The following is a 20,027-nucleotide window of genomic DNA, read 5'->3' as shown; positions in this document are numbered from 1 at the left end:
ATTTAACCCAATTGCCCTGGTACAGTGACAATCGGGAAGAGGCGGCAAAGCGCTAGAATTGGCGCATCTCATGTGATGCGCCAATTTTTGGGAGGCTGCGGGCTTGTATTATTAGGCTGGGAAGGGCCCAATAACCAGGGTCCTATCCAGCCTGATAAGCCCGCAGCTGTCTGCTTTACCTTTGCTGGATAGCAAAAATAAGGGGGACCCCATGTCGTTTTTTAAATTTTTTTTAGTATTTATTTAATAGGTTTACTACGGCTAAACATGAAAGTCAGTAAAGGGTGCTAGTTTATTATATGTAGGGGACTTGTGACATTAAATATCTACAGGATATCTATCCTAACGGTTCAGGCTTAGAATTTACCGTGTTTGGCTGATGAAATGTCGGGTTTCCTTTTGAGATGTGTGCATAAAAATTGTGCGACACATGCATGGTCCGTGTGCCGTCCGATTTTTCTCTTGCTCCCATTGACTTGCATTTTTTTCCTCAGTCCGATTAGAGCTGAGGATAGTGCTCATTTGCGAGTTTATCTCATTTACTAACATTGGTCAGAGTGCAATGCGATGTTTGCTCGCATTGCACTTGTGTGAGTGAGCCCTTATAACCATACTCATGTGAGACATTATGGTTTGAACTTGGGAAAATCACAAAAATGTGTATCAAATCCTGCTGTACCTGAGATTTCTGAAATATTATAGCTTTTGCTTGTACTGTAAAAAGCAGCTTTTAATTTGCATAAAAAGCAGCAAAAACTCAACTTGTGAACACAGCCTAAAGCTCTGTGTCTGCGTCTTACTGTATCATGGAGATAGTGCTTCCAGGAGACCTATATCTAATATAACAATATTTTGGCTATCAGTGTGAGTCTTTCTCATAGCTGATCGTGTCAATGATATCTAAGGTGCACGATAATGAAGCACTGAACATCTATATTCCTAAATCTCATAGGAAAGTAAGCAGATCAAATGTAAATACTTTATAAAAATCCTATGGTTATCCCTCAGGATTAAAAACATGGAGACACCCTGACAACTTAAAAAGACATGGAGAAGTACAGACACTAAATGTGAACCATATGGCACACAACAGTAACAGTAACAGAGATGTGCATATAAATAATAGATTAAACCTGTAGTAATCAGCTCAGAGATTAATATATACAGATATCCCACTGGCCAATAAGCAATGTATATATGATCAGCGCAAGTCAAACAGTGTTGTGTATATATACAGTATCCTATATGGGGGATCTGATACTCACCCGGTTCATAATGTAGCTGACTGCTTTTTTGCCTCTCACTCCACTGAGTGTTTGCTACCTGCTGTGTAAGGGCGTGATGAGACAGTCATCTTAAAAAGCCCAAAATCTATTGATAATCCAATGGTTGTTACAATAATGAAGCGACAGAGAAAAAAACAGCAAAACCTTGGTGTAGCCACAAATAGTTTCCAAGTATGTTTTTCCATGGGTATGGTTACCAATTCCTCCTGCTGCAGTACGGGCGATATGTGTCCATATAATATTCTGACAGGCAGTTGGTCAGGAATGAAAAATTTGGTTCTGAATCCAATTTTGTAATTAGGGATAATGTCTCATGAATTTCAATTTGTTACTTTCCACCTAAAACCTCCCAACGCGTCTTCTCGGATAGTTTCCACCGTTTCTTGCTATTTTATGCTAAATATAGGTATGTCATAGGTCGTGTATCCCCCTTGGATGTGGGCTCCGGCACTGAGCCCGCATCTTTTCCGGCACATGACAGCTGATTTGATCAGCTGTCATGTGCCCCTGACAGCCACTGGTGAATCTCTGACAGCGACATTTAATTTGATTGCGCTGTAAGACTATGGAAGCAAGTAAAAAGTAGAAAAATTTTTTTTTTTTTAAATATTAGAAAAATTCAAAAAATAAAAGTTTAAATCACCACCCTTTTGCCCCATAAAAAAAAAAAAAACATACATATTTGGAATCGCCCGATCTATCAAAATATAAAAATAGTTAATCTGATCGGCAAACGGTGTAATGAGAAAAATAATCAAAATTCCAGAATTACATTTTTTGGTTGCAGCAACATTGCAATAACAGGCGATCAAAACATCATATCCACCCCAACAGGTTATCAATAAAAACGTCAGCTCAGCACGCAAAAAATAAGCCCTCGCCCGGCCCCAAATACCAAAAAATGTAGACTCTATTGGTCTCAGAAAACGGCGCCATATTTATTTATTTTTTATTTACAAACTTTGGACTTTTTTTTTTTTTTTCTTTTTTACCACCAAATAAATAATAAAGAACCTATACATGTTTGGTATATACAAACTCGTAATGACCTGGGGAATAATAAAGGCAGGTCAGTTTTAGCTAGTAGTGTACATGGTAAATTTAAAAAAAAAAAAAAAAAAAACAATTGTGAAATTGCACTTTTTTTTTCAATTTGACCGCACTTGTAATTTTTTCCCTGTTTTACAGGACACAATAGGGTAAAATCAATGGTGTTGTTCAAAAGTACAACTCATCCTGCAAAAAACAAGCCCTCACACAGTCATATTTATGGAAAAATAAAAAAGTTTTGGCTCTGGGAAGAAGGGGAGCAAAAAAAACTAAACTGCAAAAATGAAAAATCCCAAGGTCCTGAAGGGATTAATAAATGTCTGTCCTCATTCCTGTATTTATTATGGGATTTGTTTTCCCATCTTTAATTCTTTGTGTTTTATTTCTAGATAACAACATGTCTGAGAGCACTGACGTCATGCCGGAAAATAACACCAACAGTAGCCGCAAACTGTCTAGGAATCAAGTCCTAACGCTGATTTCTACTGCCTCGCTTAACTTCAGCTCCATGATCTGTTATTCCATTCTGGGACCCTTCTTTCCTCAGGAGGTACTGTACTATACAAATGTCATCTGTATGTTTTCTAGTTGGTGGCAGCCAAGGAACACTTGTCTCATGTAGTCTAGGAATGAAATAAAATGTCTATTGTAGAGGTGGTTTGTTTTTTAGAAAACTTGAATGGATATAATAACTCCTGATTATAAAAAATTCCAGTTTAGGTTCTGTTCACTTCTGTACAGACATTGGGCTAAGATTCGTTCCATCAGTTATGTAAATGGGAGCAGAGGGAACCCATTGATAATTATTAGTTTTTAAGAACGAAAAAAAAAACTTTGAACGCAGATTTTTTTTTTTTTTGAAGCATACAAACTTCTTATCCAAATGGACATGTGAACAGAGCCTTCTCGCGGAGTATATTTACAACTGTTCAAAGCCAAGTGATGCTAGCTGTGACTGTAAGTTACTGGTTAATATTATGTCAGAACACACAGTATGTGGAGATTTATCAGTAGTCAAAATGGCACAAATTGAGTCAAATTTATCAATCTGTGTTCCATGTGTATCGCAGCCAATATTGCTGGAGGATTTTGTCCATTTCAATGTAAAGGGTAAAATCCACCACAAAATCAGCATGTCACATATTTACAGACTAGTTTCACAGAATTATTCCGCACTTTATGAACTTAGTTGTCTTCATCTTTTTGTTTCCTGACATTCTTACTAAAAACTTAGCAACATAGTTGCAGAGGCCAAATGATGAATTATTTGTGGATCACATGTGTGTGGCCAAAATACTACTCACTAAGCAGATATTATACCGTAAAGGAAGCCTCATTGTGCGGAGAAGGGGAAGATGTGACCGGCTTCCCCTCCAGCAACAATAAGATTTAAGGATCATAGTGTCTTTGGTCTTTCAATTGAAAGGACATGAAGACTCATCCAAACCATGAATTTACCAACATGTGAAGGTCAGGAGATATAGCTGTCAATCAAATGCTATCTTAGCTGTATGGTCTCCTTTTATATAATGTGTACAGTGTGTAAGGCTAAGGCTATACTTAAACTTGTTATCCAACTGCAAAGTATTGCTGAGAAACCACTGTCCATAGGAATGCATCAATCAACTTGAAATTTGTTGCAGACCAGTCGAATGAATGATTTTATTTTTTTTTTTATAATCTCTAATTGCTTGGATTCCTGTCTGATTTTAAAAACTGGTAGCTTTTCCACTACAAAGTGTAATGAAAATCACTAAGAAATCAAGCAAATTTGAAACAATTTCAAAATGATTTATATCTAGCCATAAATTGCTTCAGCCATAAGGGCCCTGTCCTTTTAAAGTTAATATGTAAGATGGTCTTAATACTGTTCTTTATTGCATACTTAGTTAATGACTCGAATAAACCAAATATTTATGATGTTTCATTTTAAGGTTGTCATGTTACTGCCCCCACCCCAGAGCGGGTCTCCTGACCTGAACTAAGAGCCTTATAGACCTTTATGAAACTGCTATCTCGTGCCGGGAGACCAGCAGTCAGGCTGGAAATTGCATCTGTAACATAGAATCATAGAATCATAGAATGGTAGAGTTGGAGGGGACCTCCTGGGTCATCTGGTCCAACCCCCTGCTCAAAGCAGGATTCACTAAATCATCTCAGACAGATGTCTGTCCAGCCTCTGTTTGAAGATGTCCATTGAAGGGGAACTCACCACCTCTCGTGGCAGCCTGTACCACTCATTGATCACCACAACTGTAAAAAAGTTTTTCTAATATCTAATCTGTGTCTCCTCCCATTCAGTTTCATCCCATTGCTTCTAGTCTTTCCTTGTGCAAATGAGAATAAAGATGATCCTTCTTCAATGTGACAGCCCTTGAGATATTTGTAGACCGCTATTAAGTCTCCTCTCAGTCTTCTTTTTTGCAAGCTAAACATTCCCAAATCCTGTAACCGTTCCTCATAGGACATGCTTTGCAGACCGGTCACCATTCTGGTCGCTCTTCTCTGAACTTGCTCCAGTTTGTCGATGTCTTTTTTAAAATGTGGTGCCCAAAACTGTACACAGTATTCCAGATGAGGTCTGACCAAAGAGGAGTAAAGTCCGATAATGACTTCACGTGATCTAGACTGTATGCTTCTGTATGGCAACTATACGGTGATTTTAATAAACCGTCTCTGTTCTATGTTGGAGGACAGAGTAAAAGTAATGTATTAACATACTTTTTCCATTACAATACTTTTATTTTGTTTCTCCTTTTTCTAGGCAACGAAGAAAGGTGTTAGTAACACAGTGATTGGATTAATATTTGGGTGCTTTGCATTGTTTAATTTTTTAAGCTCATTGATACTAGGGAAGTATGTGAGTATGTCTTTCTCATCTTTACCTAATGTGTAATTTCTTTTATTCTTTTGTCAGAGAAATTATTGCATTAGGGTTTTCTAAATCCAATTAGTTAAGATGATCTCTCTCGTTCTTGTTCTCTCTCTCTTTCTTGTTCTCTCTCTCTCTCTTTCTTTCTTGTTCTCTCTCTCTCTTTCTTTCTTGTTCTCTCTCTCTTTCTTTCTTGTTCTCTCTCTCTTTCTTTCTTGTTCTCTCTCTCTCTTTCTTGTTCTCTCTCTTTCTTTCTTGTTTCTCTCTTTCTTTCTTGTTCTCTCTCTTTCTTGTTCTCTCTCTCTTTCTTGTTCTCTCTCTCTTTCTTGTTCTCTCTCTCTTTCTTGTTCTCTCTCTCTTTCTTGTTCTCTCTCTCTTTCTTGTTCTCTCTCTCTCTTTCTTGTTCTCTCTCTCTCTTTCTTGTTCTCTCTCTCTCTGTCGTTCTCTCTCTCTTTCTTGTTCTCTCTCTCTCTGTCGTTCTCTCTCTCTCTCTTTGTTGTTCTCTCAAATCAAATCAAATGGGCTTTATTGGCAGGACTAAGTACATGTTAGCATTGCCCAAGCAAGTGGTAAAATAATGGGGGGATGGGTATAGGGACAGGGACACATCCAGGGTGGTGTATCTGGGTCCATGACATATCAGGCTCCTCTTAGTCTGTGGCAGGCACTGACATATTTCGCTGCTATGGCCGCTGCACTTTTCTCTCCCCCCAGTAGTATAGGCAGTTTCTCTTCCTCCTCCATGGAGGTGAAGTCTGGGAGGAGATCGGACAGTCTCATGAAGTGCGTGTCCATCACTGTGGAGTATTTGGGGCACCTCAGCAAGAAGTGGTCCTCATCCTCCACGGCCTCCTGGGGACACTGCTGGCTGAGTCTGCGCTCTCGGGGCATGTAGTTCTGTTGGTGCCGCCCGGATTCGATGAGTAGACTGTGGGCGCTCAATCTGTACCGACTCAGGATCTGTCGCTCTTTGCGGTTTGCGAGTTTCTCTAGATATGGGGCCAGTCTGTATTCCCTCTGTAGGTTCTGGTATATCGTCAGTTTCTGTGATTTGTTAATGTCGTTCCTCCAGACGCTGAGATATTCCTCTTTGCCTTTGTGTGCTATCTTCCGGATCTCACCTTTTGTCAGGAGATGCAGGTTGGTGGCTTGGTTAGGCTAGTTTGGGTTTTTTTGTGTTGTGTGGCTTCGTTCTCCTGGGGCCTCCTGGTGTAACAAGGCTTTGTGATGGTAGGAGCTGGGACTACTACTTTGTAGATGAGCCTTGAATGATAGCGCCTTCTGGATCACAAGGTGTAGCGGGAATGTGCCCAACTCTACTCAGCAGGCGCTGTTTGATGTGCTCCGATGGACTTGGAGGGGATGTTTACAGAACTCTAGGTGGAATATTTCTGTTGGTGCAGCATCCCACTTTGACCAGTTTGGGTATGAGACTGGACTCCAGACTTCGTTGCCGTACAGAAAGATTGGGGCAATGATGGTATCAAAAATTTTTAGCCAGACTATTACAGGTGCCTTGAGATGGTAAAGATGTCTTCTGATGGCATAGAAGGCTTTGCATGCCTTGTCTTTCAGCAACTGTATGGCTTCCTTAAAGCTCCCTGATTGGCTGAGTTCTAGGCCCAGGTAGGTGTACTTGTTGGTTTCTGTAAGTGGACCGTTGTCTATTATGAAGGGCGGGTGGCCTGCTGGTTTCTGCTTTCTTTTCTGGAACACCATGATATTAGTTTTCTTCCGGTTGATTGGCAGTGCCCCTGTAGTCTCTAGGATTTTCAGATTATCTTGGAAGCCTTTCTCAGTTGGTGATAACAGCAGAGGTCATCAGCATACAGCAGACGTTTGACCTCTGTGTCATGGAGGGTGAGTGCTGGTGCTGAGGAGGACTCTTTCTCTTTTTCTTTCTCTCTCTCTCTCTCTTTCTCTTTCTCTTTCTCTTTCTCTCTTTCTCTCTCTCTCTCTTTCTTTCTCTCTCTCTCTCTCTCTCTCTCTCTCTCTCTCTTTCTCTCTTTCTTTCTCTCTTTCTTTCTCTCTCTCTTTCTCTCTTTCTCTCTCTTTCTCTCTCTTTCTCTCTCTTTCTCTCTCTTTCTCTCTCTTTCTCTCTCTTTCTCTCTCTTTCTCTCTCTTTCTCTCTCTTTCTCTCTCTTTCTCTCTCTTTCTCATTCTCTCTCTCATTCTCTCTCTCTTCAATTCAATTCAAATGAGCTTTATTGGCAGGACTAAGTACATATTAGCATTGCCAAAGCAAATGGTAAAAAAAAAAGAAATAGGGGGGCGGGGGTGGGGAGTAGGGAGGCATATAGAGGTCCAGGATATATCAAGATCCTTTTAGAGGGTAGGGGCAAGTCCAAGGTGGGGTACAGAAGTCCATGGCATATCAGGCTCTTAGTTGGGGAATAGGGGCATGTCCAGGGTGGGGTATAGACGTCCGTGGTATATCAAATCCTCTTAGTCTGTGGCAGGCACTGACATATTCAAGATCATGTTCAGATGATCTTGAAGACCTTTCTCGGTTGGTGATAACAGCACGAGGTCATCAGCGTACAGCAGAAATTTCACCTGGGTGTCATGGAGGGTGAGTCCTGGTGCTGAGGAGGACTCTAGGGCCACCGCCAGCTCATTGATGTAGATGTTAAAGAGCGTTGGACTGAGGCTGCAGCCCTGTCTCACACCTCGGCTTTGTTGGAAATAGGCCGTCCTCTTTCCATTGACCCTCACACTGCAGCTGTTCTCAGTGTAGGAGCTTCGGATGACATCATATGTTTTGCCTCCTATTCCGCTCCCTAGTAGTTTTAGGAATAGTCCTGGGTGCCACACTGAGTCAAAGGCCTTTTTGAAGTCCACGAAACAAGCGTATATTTTCCCATTTTTTGTATCGTGGACATGGCTCTTGATGAAGCTGTGCAGGGTGTAGATGTGGTCAGTGGTGCGGTAGGTCGGCATGAACCCTGCTTGACTCTTGCTGAGGATGTTGTGCTCGGTGAGGAAGGTGAGGATCCTCTTGTTCAGGATGCTGTTGAACAGTTTTCCCAGGTTGCTGCTGACACATATCCCCCAGTAGTTTGCTGGGTCGTACTTGTCCCCGTTTTTGTGTATTGGGGTTATGAGGCGTTGGTTCCAGATTTTGGGGAAGTAGCCGGCCTGCAGTACGATATTGAATAGTTTTGTTATCGCAGCCTGGATGTCTGGCGGGCTGTGTTTTAGCATTTCTGGGAGGATCCCATCTGGGCCGCTAGCTTTTTTACCTTTCATCTGTGTGATCCTTTCTGTTATTTCTGTCATTGTGTATCCAGAGAATTTTGGAAATCTTTAAGCTTTTCCTCCATATCTGTTAGTTTTTTCACAAGCTCTTTTTGTGTCAGGTTCAGGTCTTCGCTTGGGATGTCTTTGTAAAGGTCCTTGAGGTACTGGAGCCAGATGTTGCCGTTCTGGATGTGGAGGCTGTTGCTTTTCTGGTTGGATCCAAGGTGATTCCACAGTTCCCAAAATTTGTTGTCTTCAAGGGCGTCTTGGAGTTGGAGGAGTTTGGTGGAGATGTGGTTTTGCTTTTTCTTTCTGAGGATGACTTTGTAATTTCGTTGTATGGTGTGGTAGTCTTCTCTCAGAGTGGGGTTGTTCGGGTCTCTGTGTTTTTTTTATTTGAAGCCATACTTAGGGCCTTCCATATGGTCTTGCATTCTTTGTCAAACCAGTTGTTGGTATTTGGTTTACTCGGCCTCTTGCTGATGCATTTTTTCAGGTCGGACATTTCTGCCATGTTATAGAGAATGTTAAGGTCCCTTACCGCCAATTGTACTCCTTTTAGGTTAAGCTCATACACATTATTATGGAAGTGTTGGAGCTTCTCCTTGACCTCTGGTCTATTGATGGAATCTTTATATTTTGCGGCCGACATCTTGGACCATTTGAAGGATGGCGGCAAGCTAAAGAGGCCGGTCTTTTGTGAGGGTGATTCGATTGTGGATTTTATGTATAGAAGCAGATGGTTGTGGTCCGACAGGTGTGTTTGTGGGGTGATTATGAGGGCGCCAATATTTGTGGGGTCCATATCTGTGATGGCATAGTCTATCACACTGCTGCCCACATGGGAGTTTAGGGTATATCTTCCCAATGAGTCTCCCTTGGTGCGGCCATTGAGGATACGAAGTCCCAGGCTTTGGCATAGGTTCAGAAGTGTTCTGCCGCTTTTATTAACTGTGCAGTCGTCGCTGTTCCTTTCGGTGTGCACTGGGTTGTCACAGTCTGTGTCTGCTCCATTCTCTCTTTCTCTCTCTCTTTCTCATTCTCTCTCTCTCGCTCTCTTTCTCATTCTCGCTCTTTTTCTCATTCTCGCTCTTTTTCTCATTCTCGCTCTCTTTCTCATTCTCGCTCTCTTTCTCATTCTCGCTCTCTTTCTCATTCTCTCTCTCTCTCTCTCTCTCTCTCTCTCTCTCTCTTTCTCATTTTCTCTCTTAAACTCTTTCTCATTCTCTAAGGGTTCACAAGAGCGTATAACACGATATGTTACTGTTATACTATAGGACAGTGCAGAACAGTGATTATTTGCCGATGCGGCATGAGAAAATAATCGCAGCATGCATACAAGTCTGAGTGTGTGTAATACATCTGACTCCACTCAGATGTCACAATTACCATGTATGCTAGCAGTGGAGGAGATGGAAAAATTACTTTCTCCATCTTCTCTGCCCTGTGCTGCACTTTTCTCATGCGAGAGAATCAGATCACACTCAGATGACACTCGGATCAAGCTCTGACAGATTGAGCCAAGTGTCATTTGCATGAGAGAATAGACGGCCGTGTGACCCCCAGCCTTACTCTTTCTCATTCTCTTTCATTGTTACCATGAACATTTACATTAAAAAAATATTTCATATAATTACTGCCAGCAGTTATGGCATCTGCACAATAAAGGATAAATTCTAGCTAGCCTACATCAAGCAATCGGATATTATAACAGCATGAAAGATCAGTGAAATAGAACAGTTGCTTTGATGATCTGTTTGTAGTAAGATTTATTTTCCAACCAACCTCACCATTCTAGATGGTTGAACATGGGCTGTAACACAAGTGTAAAAATGAATAATAAACATATACAGGCTGAGTTTTCATATGTACTGTATAGATCACGCACCTCACAGTAGCTTTGGGAAGTAGAAAAAAATAGCACTCACCAGATATTCTCTATATTTAGTAACACTAAGTAATGGAATTGTACAAATCCGAGTGCCCCTGTAGTGCCTATAAGCTTTTCCTAACAATAGTCGCCCACATGGAGTCCCCTAAAATAATTGATTTAACTAGAGCATCACTAAAGTGCCAAGCAGGGTCTGCTTAATAGTATTAGTTCCCCAAAATAACTATGCTAAGGAAGGTGCTCCTATTGGGCCCTAAATATTTGTGCCCTCTAAAATTATTGTGCCAAGGCAGAACCTTCAAGATTATTAACGCCCACATATGTTCCCCAAAGGGCCCACAAAAGTATTAGTGACCTCATGCAGAGTGTCAACCCTTTGTGGCAAACACAATACAAATTGTCTCTTCAGAGAGGAACAGAACTAGAACTCTAGTGCCACCTACAGGAAGTTGCAATCCTAGAAGTCAATATTGACCCTTTAATGAGCCTTGTCACATGACTTAGGATAAAAGCCAAGACCAGGAACTCAATTTGCAGAAACTGTGTTTCGGGGTATTGCCCCTCGTCAGTGAGCATTGTGGCTTGAAAAGTCTCCTCACCTTGACGTGCTTAGCATGTCAGTCTCCACAAGGAGAAACGTTCATTTTTAGATACCTGGCAAAAACAATAAAACTTACAATTCATACATAGTCCTGTTCCCACAAAGCAGTGCAGACTACAAGCCTTTTCTGGTCTGTAGCTAGAGTGGCTTGCTGGACAAAGAAAGTAGGTGCTTAGATGTCTATGCATTCTCTTCACAAAGTAATTAGTTAGCAAATCCACATATTTGTACATTGTTGGACTGAGGTGGCTAGGGCACAAAAATAACATTGACTCTTGGGGCCCACTGTTCAGCTACATGCAAATATTATATTAAACCTCTTTCACAAGTTTATCTCTGCTTCTACAGCTCTGGCAAAAATTAAGAGACCACTGCAAAATTTTAATTTTCTCTGATTTTTCTCTTTATAGGTATATTTTTGAGAAAAATGTACATTGCTGTTTTATTCTATAAACTACTGACAACATGTCTCCGAAATTCAAAGCTAAGAATTTTGTATTTATTTGCAGCAAATGAGAAATCGTCAAAATAATAAAAAAGAAACAGTGCTTTCAGACCTCAAATAATGCAAAGAAAACAAGTTCTTATTCATTTAGAAACAACAAAACTCATGTTTTAACTCGGGAAGAGTTCAGAAATCAATATTTGGTGGAATAACCATGATTTTTAATGACAGCTTTCATGCGTCTTGGCATGCTTTCCACTAGTCTTTCACACTGCTCTTGGGTGACCTTAAGCCACTCCTGGCACAAACATTTAAGCAGTTCTTATTTGTTTGATGGCTTGTGACTATCCATCTTCCTCTTGTTTACATTCCAGAGGTTTTCAATGGGGTTCAGGTCTGGAGATTGTGCTGGCCATGACACGGTCTTGATGTGGTGCTCCTTCATCCACACATTAATTGACCTAGCTGTGTGGCATGGGTCATTGTCCTGCTGGAGAAAACAGTCCTCAGAGTTGGGGAACATTACTTGAGCAGAAGGAAGCAAGTGTTTTTCAAGGATAAACTTGTATGCGGCTTGATTCATACGTCCTTCGCAAAGATTAACCTGCCCAATTCCAGCCTTGCTGAAGCATCCCCAGATTATCACCAATCCTCCACCAAATTTCACAGTGGGTGCAAGACACTGTGACTTGTATGCCTCTCCAGGTCTCCGTCTAACCATTAGATGACCAGGTGTTGGCCAAAGCTGAAAATTAGACTCCTCAGAGAAGATTACCTTACTCCAGTCCTCTATGGTCCAATCCTAATGGTCTTTGGCAAACTTCAGCCTGGCTCTCCTTTGATTCTCTTTGATGAAAGGCTTTTTTCTAGATTTACATGACTTGAGGCCTGCCTCTAGGAGCCTGTTACGAACTGATCTTGCCGTGCACTTCACCCCAGCTGCCATTTGCCATTCCTTTTGTAGGTCGCTTGATGTCATCATGCGGTTACTGATTGACATTCGAATAAGATGACGGTCATCCCGGTCAGTGGAGAGTCGCTTTCGCCTTCTGCCGGTCTGTAGCTTTGTTGTTACCAATGTCTGCTGCTTGACCTTGTTGTAATGGACTGCCGTCTTCAAAATTTTAAAGATGGAGGCATCATGATGCTTACTCTATCCCTCTTCTAGTAAAGCCAGAATTGAGCCCTTATTTTCCTCACTCAAGACTTAACTTTTAACCATGCCAAAGGAGTTGAAAATAATTTTTTTCATTCCAATTACTTTTGGGCAATTCCTTGCACTTGTTTTGCCATCCAGCTTGTCCTATTGCAAGAGGATTGTGAAGACCACAGCAGTGTTTTTTATACTTTCCCTCGTTTATATAAGATTTGGTCCAGGTGATCACCTAATCAGAAGCACATTAAGTAGAATGAGGTGGACTTTGGTGGAATTCAACTGACACTGGAATGGAATGGCTGTTGGACATGTAGAGATGGTGATTTTTAGAAAACTGTGCAGTGGTCTCTTAATTTTTGCCAGACCTGTATATAACTATAAACTGCATAAAATCTAAAAAGAATGATGAGATGCTGTTTTATCTGTATTTAGAAAATCAAATGTATTTGACCAAAAGCTGCTCATATTGGCTGGTGGCGGCTGAGTAGCTTACTCCTTCACAGGGGCCCACCAGGTGATTTCCCTGTTGTCCAGTCTGAGCCTGCACCTGTGTAGACTGTTTGCAATTATTTGCATTAGACATAAAAATTCTGGTGCTACTAATCATACAAATAATATATATTTTTAACTTTTCCAGATTGTTCAAATTGGAGCAAAATTTATGTTTGTGGCTGGTTTGTCTCTATCAGGAGTTGCCACAATTCTTTTCGGGTATGTCACAATGAACTCTGTTTTAATCTTAAATTAATATGTAGGCGCACAAATTTGCTGTGGCTAGTATACATATTTATACAAACACTGTGCATTAGCACACTCCGATTAATGAATACATGAATTCCAATATTACTATACATGTAACAAACTGTAAAGTACTTAGTTAAATTTTTTTTTTAAATCAAAAGCGAAAAAATACCTCCAACCACTTCAAGGTGACCTTAATATGGATTGTCTCTAGCTCTAATGACTCACCTCTTCATGTTCTCATATGAAATGTGAACGAGATAGGAACCCATAGTATCTCATAATGAAACCTCTTAAGGGAAGTTGAATGGATAAGAGTACACAGCCAGGGAGGGGGCCACACCACCAATGCAACCTACTAAAAAAAGGGTGCACACGTTTAGTATTAAATTGATGTACAGGTACACAAATACGCTATGTGGCCAAAATACAAACCTATACATAGATGATGTGTCAGCACACTGCGATTAATGAATACATAAATTTCAATATTGCTATGTACGTAAAAAACTAACCTCACATTTATATGTATAGTAATAGCAGAATTTCTGTATTGTTTAATTGCAGTGTGCTGTCACACACTGTATGTATCTAAATTCATTCTGTTTTGTCACTGAAATATACAGATACCGGACTCTTCTGCCTCCCTATTCCTTCTTTCTTAGGGGTAGTGAGCTTCTGAATATTGAATATTCGGCCAGCAGCATGACAGTGCCATTGGCCCAAACTGTGCACTTTCCCTTGTTCATTGAAGAAGCTTTACCTCTGCAAAAAGAACTGAAGCGGACCGAATCCAGGCAGCTTCAGAGCAGTGTTTGCAAGCACTATAGCTAGCAGCTTTTAAATACTGTTCTCCTTGCCTTGTAGTGCTCATAGAAGTGCATATTGTGTTATGTTATTTGTATTTTATTAGGTTTTACATATGTTGCTTTGTTTAAACATCAGTCCCTTTATAAATGAGCTGTGATAAAAATCTCATGTCCTCAAGAGCATACATGAATTCTTCAAATACCAATGTCTTTTTTTTTAATGGTTTCTTATTCCAGGTTGCTTGACAAAGCTTCAGAAGGAACAGTATTTATAGTTTTGTGCTTTTTGGTGAGATCTGTGGATGCTGTAGGCTTTGGTGCTTCTATTACAGCATCATTTGCCATTCTGGCAAAGGCCTTTCCTAACAATATAGCCACTGCAATGGTAAGATAATTTTTGTATAACTGAAACACAAGATATAATATATATATATATATATATATATATATATATATATATATATATATATATATATATATATATATATATATATACATACATACATACATACATACACATACACATACACATACACATATATATATATATATATATATATATATATATATATATATATATATATATATATATATATATATATATATATATATATATATATATATATATATATATAATGTAATGACAGACACACACATATATCATAGTGATGGATAACAAAGTAAAGTAACTGGATTATGGGCACCTTTTCTCATTTCCGCATGGCATTCTATAGGCCCTAAAATCCAGCAGCTTATCTTACCATTTTGTGTGTGTTTCAGGCTTCCGTAAAACTATTTTTGCTATGTTTATGATGGCGTTCTCTCAATATTAAATGAATTTCTTCCCTTTTAATGCACAGGGTTCTCTTGAAGTTTTCTCTGGGCTGGGCCTTGTCCTGGGCCCACCCATAGGAGGAGTTCTCTATCAATCATTTGGATATGAAGTCCCATTTATTGCGCTTGGCTGTGTTGTCCTGCTAATGGTGCCACTAAATTTTTTTGTGTTGCCAAACTACGGTACGTAAATGCGCCAATATTATAATATTACAGCTATGTTAACAGGTACAGATTTATTATATTGATAGAGGAGCTCAGGTCAGAGTCAATATGCTGCAAATGGAGTGGATACCAATACCATACGGACTTTATCTGCTTAACTGATAGCATGGGTTTTTAAACTGTTGTAATAAATGGCTTGGTGTAATAACTTCTAAAATAGCTCCATTTTCAGAGCCATGTGATTGCTTGATCAGCAGCCGATCTACTTGATTACTATACTGGTGGTTAGATTTCTCTACTCGGTGTGTGAGCTACATTAGGAATTGTTGACTATTATATACCGTATTTTTCGGACCTTAAGACGCACCAGACCATAAGACGCACCCCAAATTTTGGGGTGGAAAATATAAAAAAAAACACTTTATAAAACGGACCCCCATCTTTTAAAGTCTGAATAGGTACGGTATCTTACCTCAGGGACCTTGGAGCGAGGGTCACAGGAGGCAGGGTCCCTCAGGAAGCCGGTGGCTGCAGTAGAAGAGGTGAGATGCTGTGGAACCTGTGCCGGGGCCTGTGGCTGATGCCGGGGCCTGTGGCTGATGCCGAGGCCTCTATCTGGGGCTGGGGGCCGGGGCCTCGGGCTGGGGCCTGTACCGGGCTGGCGCTGGTGCCGAGCTGTGAGCGGCATCGGCCTTCAAAGCAGAGCGGCCTGCGCAGGTTTCCGGTGTGCATTGCCATCTTCCTAGAGCTGTGATCTATTGTAAAATAGCCGCCGGAGTTACCAGTCTGCGCATGCGCCGGCTCAGGCGGCCATTTTCCTGTAGATCACAGCTCTAGGAAGATGGCCGCGCACACCGGAAAGCTGCGCAGGCTGCTCTGCTTGGCCGCTCACAGCCCAACACCGGCCCCAGCCCCAGGCACCGGTCCCGGCCCCAGCAGCTCTGCCTCACCTCTGCTGCCGCCGCTACCACCACCGCATTCCTAAAGGAGGGAGGGCCCTGCGATCCCGCTTCACCACCACCACAGGTAAAGTTTGGACCATATGACGCACCCTTCATTTTCCTCCCAAATTTGGGGGGAAAAAGTGCGTCTTATGGTCTTTTGTATAAGAAAGACATAGCTGAACTAGAGAGGATGCAGAGAAGAGCGACCAAGGTTATTAGAGGACTGGGGGGTCTGCAATACCAAGACAGGTTATTACACTTGGGGTTATTTACTATGGAAAAAAGAAGGCTTAGGGGTGATCTTATTACTATGTACAAGTATATAAGGGGACAGTACAAAGACCTTTCTACTGATCTTTTTACTCTGAGGCCTGAGACGGGGACAAGGGGGCATCTTCTACGTCTGGAGGAAAGAAGGTTTAATCATAATCACAGACGGGGATTCTTTATTGTAAGAGCAGTGAGACTATGGAACTCTCTGCCGCAAGATGTTGTAATGAGTGATTCACTGTTAAAATTTAAGAAGGGCATGGATGCCTTTCTTGAAAAGTATAATATTACAGGTTATAAATACTAGATTCCTTGATAGGGCGTTGATCCAGGGAACTAGTCTGATTGTCGTATGGAGTTGGGAAGGAATTTTTTTCCCCAATGTGGAGCTTAGTGTTTGCCACATGTTTTTTTTTTTGCCTTCCTCTGGATCAACATGTTAGGCTATGGGTTGAACTAGATGGACTTAGTCTTCCTTCAACCTTAAAAACTATGTCACTATGTTACTATGTAAATATACCTTTGACAAGTGTCAATTTGACCCCTTAGATACATAGCCTGATATAATAGAAAACTGAGAAAAATATACTATATGCACAATGGCAACACCAAATTTATACATGTCACATAAGTTCTTAAAGTAGAAAACCAAGGTGAAAGTCAACCATCCAGTAATATAGGCAGCCTGAATTCTCCTGCACCAACTTCTGCATCCTGAAGACATGGATGCAAATAAAAGGGAGCAGCGACATTGAACCCATAGTGCTTGTAAGATGTTGTAACATTATCATTTGTTTTTGACTTTTACATTAATGTTATTCGTTTATAATTAACTTCTTAATCACAGAATGTGATTTCATTTAGTCAAAAATATCTTCTGGAAACATTGGGGCACATTTATCAACTAATCAATTAATTCTTAAAGTTAAACAGTCTTAACCGCTTCCCGACCGCCCACTGTACGTAAACGTTGGCGCTGCCTGGGCTCTGTGCAGGGCCGACGTTTATGAACGGTCGGTGGTCCCGCAGCCCTCAGGACCCCCAGGGTCCTACAAGTGCTGCGGTTGTGGTTCAGAGCGACAGCTCTGACAGGGGACATCATCGGGACCTGATTGGATCAGGTCCCAATGATGTTAACCCTTTGCTATCTTCTATATGCTGCGATCTATAGTGATCGCGGCATATAGAAGATAGTGAGAGGAGAGGGGGTCATCCACTTACCTCTCCGACGGCCCCCTGATGCCTTCCAGGACCTGCCATTATGGCAGCTGGAGGTCACATGACCTCCTCCAGATCTGCCATATATGGTGTTCTGCTGAGCTCAGGCTTTCACCTGAGTCCAGCAGGAGACAGACAGTGTGAAACTGTCAGCAAAGTTCTCATGCAATGTAATACATGTCTATTACATTGCATGAGAACAGTGATTAGAAAAATAAAAATTAATGTCCCATACAGGGACTAAGTAAAAATGTAAAAAAAAGTCTAAAAAATGTTTTCAAACTGTTAAAAAAAATAAAAATAAATAAATAAAATATTAAACCAATAAATCCGTATATTTATGCAAAAACAAAAAGAGTGCACATATTTGGTATTGCCGCGTCCGAAACATCCCGATCTATAAAACTGTCACACTAATTAACTTCTTCTGTGCACACCGTAATAAAAATAAATAAAAAACGGAGCAAAAAACTATGCTTTTTCATCATATCGCCAAACAAAATGTGGAAAAAAATGCGATCATAGAGCAAAATGGAAATAAAAATGGTACCGCTGAAAACATCATCTTGTTCCGGAAATAAAAAGCCGCCATACAGCTCCATCAGCCAAAAAACAAATGGTTATAGCTCTCAGAATAAAGCGATGCAAAAAAAATATTTTTTCTATAAAATTGTTTTATTGTGTAAAAGCGCCAAAACATAAAAAAATATACAGTAAGTGTAGTATCGCTGTAAACGTACTGACCCGAAGAATAATGCTGCCTTATCACTTTTACGACACGCAGAACGGCATAAAAAAAAAACCTCAAAAAACAATTACTGAATTGTTGTTTTTTGTTAATTTTACCTCCCAAAAACAGAATAGAAAGCGATCAAAAAATGTCACGTACTCAAAAATGGTACCAATAAAAATGTCAACTCGTCGCGCAAAAAACAAGCCGTCACATGACTCTGTCTGCCGAAATATGGAAAAATTATAGCTCTCAAAATATGGCGATGCAAATACTAGATTTTGCAAAAAAAAGCGTCTCTTAGTGTGTGACAGCTGTCAGTCATAAAAACCCAATATGAATCTGGTATCTCTGTAATCACACCGACCCGAAGAATAAAGGAATCTCATCACTTATACCGCACGAGGCAAATAAAACCAATTCTTCACCTGCTACTGATTTGTTTATTATGTCTCCCAAAGATCGCAGTAACGCTCTGCTCACATTTATCCTGCGCTCTGCGCTGAGCACTTACACCAGAGTTTCCGTGTAAATCTCTGAAATACGTGATTCAGAGGGAACCCATGACGGAAGATTCCCTGTAATGAGTCAGCTATAGGCCACTGTGGATGCCATCTGGCCTGTGATCCCACGGTGTCATTTTTTTTAGGCGTGCATAAAAGTGCGGTTGGCCACAGTTTTGTGCACTTCTGAAAAAAAGGACACCGCTAAACAGAGGCCAGACGGAGTCCAGAGTAACTCTGCTGCATCATTACAGTGAATGGATCCTGCAGGGGTTTCATCTGAATTGCATCACTTGGAAATTTAGATGGAAACCCGGATGTAAGTGCTCAGCCTAGAGCGCCGGATAAATGTTACGTAAAATGTTCCCAATAAAAGCATTAACTCAGTCCTCAAAAAAAGCTAATCCCCACTCAGGTCCGTCATCTGTTAAAAATATAAGGGACTTCCAAGTTACTGGTAGCAGAAAGGCTCTGGAAAAGCAAAATCGCCCTTGCCCCCCCAAAAAAATTCTGAAAATTTTGTGCTCCCAAATCCAAATGCCTAATCTACAATAATTTGTTTTCCAATTGTCAAATAGCGCTCCGTCCCTCCCAGATCTCGCCGTATGGCTGAGCGGTACGATACAGCCACATATGGGGTATTGCCACTTTTAGAAGAAATTGTGTGACACATTTCGGCACAATTTTTACCCATTGCCCTGTGTGAAAATGTTAAATCTGAGGGTAAAACATTTTTTTGTGGTAAAAATACAATTCTGTTTTCTTCACTGCCCAATGGTATAAATTTAAAAATTAAAAAATACTCACTACTTCCCTAGATGAATTCCTTGAGAGGTGTAGTTTGCAAAATGGGGTCACTTGTGGGGGTTTCTGCTGTTTTGGCATGTCAGTGACTCTTCAAATGTGACATGGGGTCTGCAACCTATCCCAGCCAACATAGCGCTCCTTTCTCTTCCGAACCCTGCTGTACACCAAAGCAGTGGTTTTCCCCCACATATGGGGTATCATCATTCTCAGGAGAAATTGCACAACAAATTTCATGGTGCAATTTATCATGTTACCCTTATGATAATGCAAAATTAAAGGATGAAAAACGTTTTTGTGGGAAAAATGTGAAAATTTTATTTTTACAGCTCAATATTATAAACTTCTGTGAAGCACCTTGGGGTTCAAGGTGCTCACCACTCATCTAGATAAGTTCCCTAAGGGGTCTAGTTTCCAAAATGGTGTCACTTGGGGGGGGGGTTCCACTATTTAGGCACATCAGGAGCT

General features: G+C 40.7%; 1 protein-coding gene across 3 annotated transcripts in view; it reads left to right on the top strand.

The window, feature by feature from the left end:
- The window catches only part of SLC18B1 (solute carrier family 18 member B1), a 130,526-nt gene that overhangs the window by 24,396 nt on the left and 86,103 nt on the right, over positions 1–20,027 (top strand). For all 3 annotated transcript variants that reach the window (XM_073671265.1, XM_073671264.1, XM_073671263.1), the window contains 5 exons: positions 2,726–2,886; positions 5,101–5,196; positions 13,179–13,252; positions 14,329–14,476; positions 14,952–15,108. In XM_073671265.1, coding sequence (XP_073527366.1) covers positions 2,734–2,886; positions 5,101–5,196; positions 13,179–13,252; positions 14,329–14,476; positions 14,952–15,108 — 628 coding nt within the window. In that variant the 5' untranslated portion in view covers positions 2,726–2,733. The remainder of the gene's footprint in view (positions 1–2,725; positions 2,887–5,100; positions 5,197–13,178; positions 13,253–14,328; positions 14,477–14,951; positions 15,109–20,027) is intronic.

This window comes from Phyllobates terribilis, unplaced genomic scaffold, assembly GCF_046119375.1.
Source record: "Phyllobates terribilis strain yellow unplaced genomic scaffold, ASM4611937v1 Scaffold_3__8_contigs__length_932513732, whole genome shotgun sequence".
Classification (NCBI taxonomy): Eukaryota; Metazoa; Chordata; class Amphibia; order Anura; family Dendrobatidae; genus Phyllobates; species Phyllobates terribilis.
Note: the sequence above shows the minus strand (reverse complement) of the source record. Positions and strands in the feature narration are given on the sequence as shown.